Genomic DNA, 6190 nt, shown 5'->3' with positions numbered 1-6190 from the left:
CGTATCAGACGGAAGGCTGGTCAAGTTTGGAGCCACCGAGCAGGAAGAGAAGAAGAGGAGAAGGCTGAAGGCGCTCAGTGAGGGGAGAGATCTGGGGAAGACAACATCGCACGCAGGCAGCCCGCGGCTCCCGCCTCTGCTCCCCCCCGGGCTCGCTCGCTCTCTTCCCCCTTCCCCTGCGCTCCCTTCTCCGGCGACATCTCGCTCCATCCCTTTTTCTCCCTTCCCTTGCAGACTCCACTCCAGATCTGTGCTGCTACCTGCAAACTTTTTTCCCTTTATCTTTTTTCCCCTCTCCCCCTTTTTTTTTTTTTTTTTTTTGAGTGGATTCTCCTAAAACCACCAAACAACTAACTGCTGCTTTTGTGTCTTCTTCATCCCGCGGGTCCTTCGCCCATCGGAAAGGCGATGCCACGAGGGTTTTAACTCCTTTCGGCCGCAACTTGGGAGACAGTTCTGTTCCCCCCCCCTCCCCATTTGGGGTCTTTTCTTTTTTTCTTCTATTTTTTTTTTTTTAAGAGACCTGCCTTTTTAGTTTCGCAGCCAAACGCTCTTAGTGCCGTGTGTTTAGAGTTTAATGGTAAGGACACGAGGTGGCTGCCGGGCCTTCCCGCAGCGCTCCCGGGGCGGGGGGCGGGCGGGCACCGATGGTGCGGGCGGCGGCAGCGCTCCGCGCATCTCCGCGCATCTCCGCGCCGGAATCCGGCTGCTCAGGGCGCTTGTCCCCAGGGGCAGAGCTCCTTCCCTCCCCCGCAGGCTCGGCCACAGGGGCTTTGTGGGTCGTGGGGTATTTTTTTCCTTTTTTTTTTTTTTCCTCTCTCCTTTTTTTGACAGCGGTTTTGCTTTTCCCTCCCGCGCAGAGTGGCAATGTGTAGCAAAGCGATCCTAGCACTCCTGGTCTATGGCATAATAATGCACTGCAGCGTCTACTGCTCACCTGCGGCCGGACTTCAGTACCCGGCGCTCAGGTAGGTCCGTCCCCCTCCCCGGGGGCTCCGCCGGGACCCCTCCAGGCCCTCGCTGCCCCGGGCTTTGCTGAAGGCAGGGGGGAACGTTATCTGGGAGGAAAGCGCAAGGCAACGGGGAGGGGAGTCGGGAAACGAACCCCGTTCCACTTCGGCTCTGCGCCCACCCGCTCCGCCCCGAGAGAGAAGCCGTCGGGAGGGTCAGACAGGGAGGGGAGTCCCCCCCGGCTGCTTTCCCCGGGGCAGCTCCCCGGGATCCCGCCGCGTTTCACGTCTTGTCCCCGGAGAGGGGAGGGGGGGACGTGCTCCGTTGCGTCTTGGGCAGCGCGGGCCGGGGTCCCGGCTGCGTCTCGGGGGGGGGGGGCAGCACCTCCCCCGCGCCCGCCCCCTGCCCTACGCGGGCTTGGGTGGCTTTCGGTTGCCCGGGGGCGAGTGGCGAGCATCGCCCGTCCGGAACGGGGGGGCCGGGGGGCGCCACGGGCTGCGGGCGGGTCAGAGCTGTCACGGTTCGTGGAGCAGCACCGGAGCTGACAGGGGTTCGGTCTGCTCCCCTGGTTACCTGTCTGCGTGCGGCCTCCCTTCTCAAGGAGGGGAGCGGTCGGGACAAGGTTGTTGGGTTTGCCGCGTCCGTTCGGAGTCGCCTTGCGGGGCTCAGAGAAGGCTGGGCCCGGGCCGCCCCTCGCCACCCGAGGTCCGGGCTCGTTTGGACCGCGCCGTGTTTCGGGCAGGGCCGGAGCACCCCCAGAATCGTGGGCAAAGCGAGTTTCCCACGCCGGGCCGCGGCTGGGGTCGCAGGATCCCCGGTCCCGGACGGCCGCCGGTCGCACCCCGCTTGTAGCCTCGGTGGGGCGACCCGTGTCGTTCGGCTCGGGTTCGGGGGGGGATTTCGGGCTCGGGGCTGGGCTGGGGGCGCGGTGCCGGGGTGCCCCCGGGGGTCCCCGCCGTGCGGCTCAGCTGCGAGGGGTGGGCGGCGCCGAGCGCTCGAGCCTGTCCGAGGAGAATCCCGTTTTTAGGGGGCCGGTGTGTCCTTGCACGAACCGGGAGCCCGTCGGGGCTGGCTCGGAGCTGCCCCCTTCGCCTCCCCGGGCTGGGGGGGGCCGCGGGGCAGCGGGCTCGGCGGCCCGCGGGGCCATTAGCCGGCAGCAAAGCGGCTCTTTTCATTCAAGCGCCTGAATTAGCAGGAGTGAAACACTTTAGCGGCATCTATTATTAATACCTCCACTAAAGCTCACAGACAAAAATAGCTGCCTGTAACGTACAATGACCTACATCGACTGCAGAGAGGGAGGCAGAGAGCGGCGGGGGGGAGGGGGAGCCTGGGGGGGGGGGAGGGGGGGGAGCGCAAAAGTGGCGAGATCTCAGAGGGCAGAGGCACCGCGGGACGGAAAACAAGAGGCGAAGCTCCCCGCAGCCTGTCCCGGCGGGCGCTGCGGGGAGGAGCGGGGCGCGGCCCCGGCGGCGGGGGCTGCCTCCCACCCACCCACCGGGGAGGCTGCTTGGCTCCCGCCCAGCCCCTGGCACCGAAACGCGTGTGTGTGCGTGTGTGTGTGCGCCTGGGCTCGGGAAGCAGCGGCGGTGGCAGAGAGGGGCTGCCTGCGGGGCCGAGGGGCGATGGGAGGGATGTTTTTGGGGGGCTTTTCTCGGAGCGCGCCTGCCGGAGGGTGCGCTCCCTCCCCCGCGTCCTGCCCCGCAGAGGAGGGGGAGGCCGGGGGTGGGGGCAGGTGGACGGGGCTCCCGGGGGGTGGGCACCGGGGCGGCGGGGAGCTCACTCCTTCCCTTCGCCGCTCTCGTTGCCCAGGCTGGAGGATGAAATCTACGACGAGGACGGGAACACCCTGCAGGACTTCGCCTACGACCACGAGCCCCTCGGTATAGCGAATCCGTCCTCTGTGATCGGCGAGATGTACACCTTGTATTACCCACCGGAGAAGAGGTGACTGCGGCTCGCGGGGTGTCGGGCGGGAATTTCGAGCCGGGAGCGAAACGGATCCGGCCGAGCCGAACGGGAGATAAAAATAATAATGCCCAACAAGCCAACGGCCACCAAAAGAAAGATATAAACCCCGAAACCTAACAAACGGCCGCGCTGCCCGCGTCCCGGTGCCCGATTTAAAGCCTAAAAGATGGGAAATCCGCCTTACCTCCATCGGCGCGGGGAGGGAGCGGGGGAGCCGCCCGGAGCGAACGGAGCGCGGAGGGCCGGGGGTGGGAACGGGGCTCCCGGGGGACGCGGGGAGGGACGGTCCCCGCCACCTCCCGGGCTCCCGCACCGCGGCTGCGGCCGGGCCTCGCCGCTCAGCTGCGGGTCTCCCCCCCACCTCCTCCGCCCAGGCACGCCGATGGGATCTTCAACAAAGCCTACAGGAAACTCCTGGGCCAGTTATCCGCCAGGAAATATCTGCACTCCCTGATGGCCAAGCGGGTCGGGTAAGGGTCTCTGCTCGCTCTCCCCCCGCGCGGGGCGTCGGTGCGGCCGTGACGGCGGCGATCGGGAGGCCGGGGCTGGGGGGAACAAAGCTGCCCCGGCTGGGGCCGGGAATTGGCTGCGGTGACGGTGGGGTTGGAGTGGGATGCTCCCCGATCCAAGCTGCCGGCCCGCTCCCGGCTGTCAGCGCGGGCGTTCACAGAGATTTGTTTGGTTTAATACGCTCGGGCACATATATATATGTGTGTGTATATATATATGTATATGTTTGTATAATTTGTGATCGGCCCATTGAAATTAAGAAGTCGGGCGGTCGGTCCGTGTCGGGGGCGAAGAGCGAGGGCTCGGCTGAAGCGGGAGAAGGGCTGGGCTGCAGCCCCGGGCGGGGCTCCCCGGTGCCCCCCCGCCGCCCTTCGTCAGAAGGCAACACGTTTAATAAAGCCCCGAGGCGGGGGAGAATCTTTTCCCTGCCGGGATGAATAATTCATAGCGCGGAGATATTGTCTCTCTCGCGCACCGCGCCGGGAGCGGGTTTGGGCGCGGCCTTTGTCTCCCCCGCGCATCTTCCGCGCAACGTGTTGCGCCGCGCGGAGGGGAGTGGGGGATGGGGGACGGGACGGGAACGCACCGCGGGGATGGGTCGGAGCGGCCCCGCCTGATGCAGCTTGTGGTTTTCGGTGCTTGCAGCGGTGCCAGCGGCGGCCTGGGAGACGAGACGGAACCGCTGACCAAGCGGCACATAGACGGCATCTTCACGGACAGCTACAGCCGCTACCGGAAACAAATGGCTGTCAAGAAATACCTAGCAGCCGTCCTGGGGAAAAGGTATAAACAAAGAGTTAAAAACAAAGGACGCCGAGTAGCGTATTTGTAGCGATGAGTAACCAGCCACTCCTGTGTACACAAAGTCCTGAGAGAGAGAGAGAGAGAGAGAGAGAGAGAGACCCAACAACAAAAAAATCTAAACAAAATCAAAAGTCATTTCCAAACTGACTGAACAATCACCGCTCCTGTGTTATCTAAACATGTATTTATGTATGAAGTAAAGCCATTAAATGAATATTTTGATAATAATATTGTTTTTCTTTTGTACGAAAGCACTAGAGAAACGCACAGATCTACTTTGTGGACCAATCATTAAGTTATATATAATATATAAATATATATATATAAATACTACTAAGAATACTAAAGAACAATTCTTCATATAAAGCCTGCAAAAGAACAAGAATTCGCCTGAGCTGTTTATGTTTTTATATAAAATAAATAGAAAAAGAGGACAATCATTGTTTTGAATATTGCTCCTATTTTTATAACGGAAATTGAAAGGATAGTATTTTTATCCACGACAGGGTCGAAGACATTAATTTTCACCATTTGCTACTGTACATAGGGAAGGATGCCCTGCTCCCAGGGGATTATGAGGAAAATGATTTGTGAGAATTGGTGAAGCAGATTCTTCCCCCGGTGAGTCTCAAGGAAGGCTCTTTTGCCACTAGCCTCTCTGAAGGGTAGCGTCCCCTTGCCTCTAGAATTCGATTTTTTTTTCTCCTCCTTTCTTTGATTCCAGTTGTAATCTATATTAATGTCTCCTCAGACAATGAGCTTAGAGAATAATTCTCTTGGGAAAACAACAGCTCGATCCAAAATTCACATCTCTGTTGCCTATTGGAGGGAGAAATAGTTTAAAACAGCAAAAACTCTAAACAGAAAAAAAAACCAAACCAAAACCCCAACCCCTAAATCCCAAACCAGCAGCAAGGATAGTAAGTACTAAGCCCCGTGCAGTGCTCTTCTGGCTGGCCGGGCAGAGTTGCAGAACAAAGCGAATGTAGAGACAGGACCCGTTTGGAAAGAGTGGGAAGGTGAGCGGGGGCGGCCCCCCGGTTACCGGAGCCGGTACCGGAGCCGCAGGATCGAGGGAAGACGAGGCAATCCCACCTCCGATCCGCTACCCAACTGCCCCGGGCAGCTCGGTACTGGACCTGGATGCAAAGTACAGTGTGTTACTCTCCAGTGCTGTCCATGCTTTCTCATCGTGTGTAAAGAGCAGGGTTCTCGCCTTTGCATTTTTCGGTCGAAGTTGCTTTTTCTTTGATTATTTTTTTATTTATTTTTTTTTTAAATTTTCTTTTCTTGTAGACCTTCCCGCCTTTCATCCTCTCTTTGCACTTTTCCGAGCTCTGTTTAGCCCACCTGACTCAGCTTTTTGGGTTATGTTTTTTTTTGGGAAAAAAAAAAAAACTAAAAATGATTGTGAACGCTCTCTCACTCCTTTGTTCTGTTTTATGCAAGCTCTTATTGTACAAGTTTAGGAACCCCTGTTGTAGCTACCACTAAAGAATTATGCACTACTACGAAAGTTTTTGTTCCTTGTTTATTGAGTTTGGAGGTAAAATGTATTTTTCTACATTCTGGCTTATTGCTTAGTAAAATTTATTTCATAAAACAAACTTTTGTCATAAAAGAATGTGTAGTGTTCACCTGTGGTCCGGTTTCTAACGAGATAAACCATTTTCACCTCATCTCTCTATGTACGGACTCCTATCTTACCTTCCGCCCGGGGGACAGTAACGCAGCAGCGAACCCGCCCCGTCCCTCCGCCCGGGCAGGTGGCGAAGGAGGACACGTAGGTACGTGCTTCCTTCCAGCTCACCACACAAACTTTAGAAGAGTCTTTCCAAAGACACAAAAAGAGCCCCACATCCAAGACGTCGGAAAGCAACTCCCCCCTCCCCCCCCCCCCCCCCCCAAAAAAAATAAAAACCAAAACCAAACCCACCCAGTCGCAGGTTAAAAG

At 58.1% G+C, this 6190-nt stretch overlaps 1 protein-coding gene across 2 annotated transcripts; it reads left to right on the top strand.

Moving 5' to 3' along the window:
- Positions 1-754: 754 nt before the first annotated feature.
- Positions 755-5952, top strand: ADCYAP1 (adenylate cyclase activating polypeptide 1). 2 transcript variants are annotated; one of them, XM_069853096.1, is made up of 5 exons: positions 755-968; positions 2764-2898; positions 3297-3392; positions 4078-4215; positions 4784-5952. In XM_069853096.1, the coding sequence occupies exons 1-5, from the start codon at positions 868-870 to the stop codon at positions 4812-4814; spliced, it is 501 nt and encodes a 166-aa protein (XP_069709197.1). In that variant the 5' UTR covers positions 755-867; the 3' UTR covers positions 4815-5952. The 2 variants fall into 2 exon arrangements, with proteins under 2 accessions (XP_069709197.1, XP_069709196.1); XM_069853095.1 differs by lacking the exon at positions 4784-5952 and having other exon boundaries at positions 775-968; positions 4078-4676.
- Positions 5953-6190: the final 238 nt, after the last annotated feature.

This window comes from Phaenicophaeus curvirostris, chromosome 3 (genome assembly GCF_032191515.1).
Source record: "Phaenicophaeus curvirostris isolate KB17595 chromosome 3, BPBGC_Pcur_1.0, whole genome shotgun sequence".
Lineage (NCBI taxonomy): Eukaryota > Metazoa > Chordata > Aves > Cuculiformes > Cuculidae > Phaenicophaeus > Phaenicophaeus curvirostris.
This window is presented reverse-complemented; position numbering and strand designations above follow the sequence as displayed.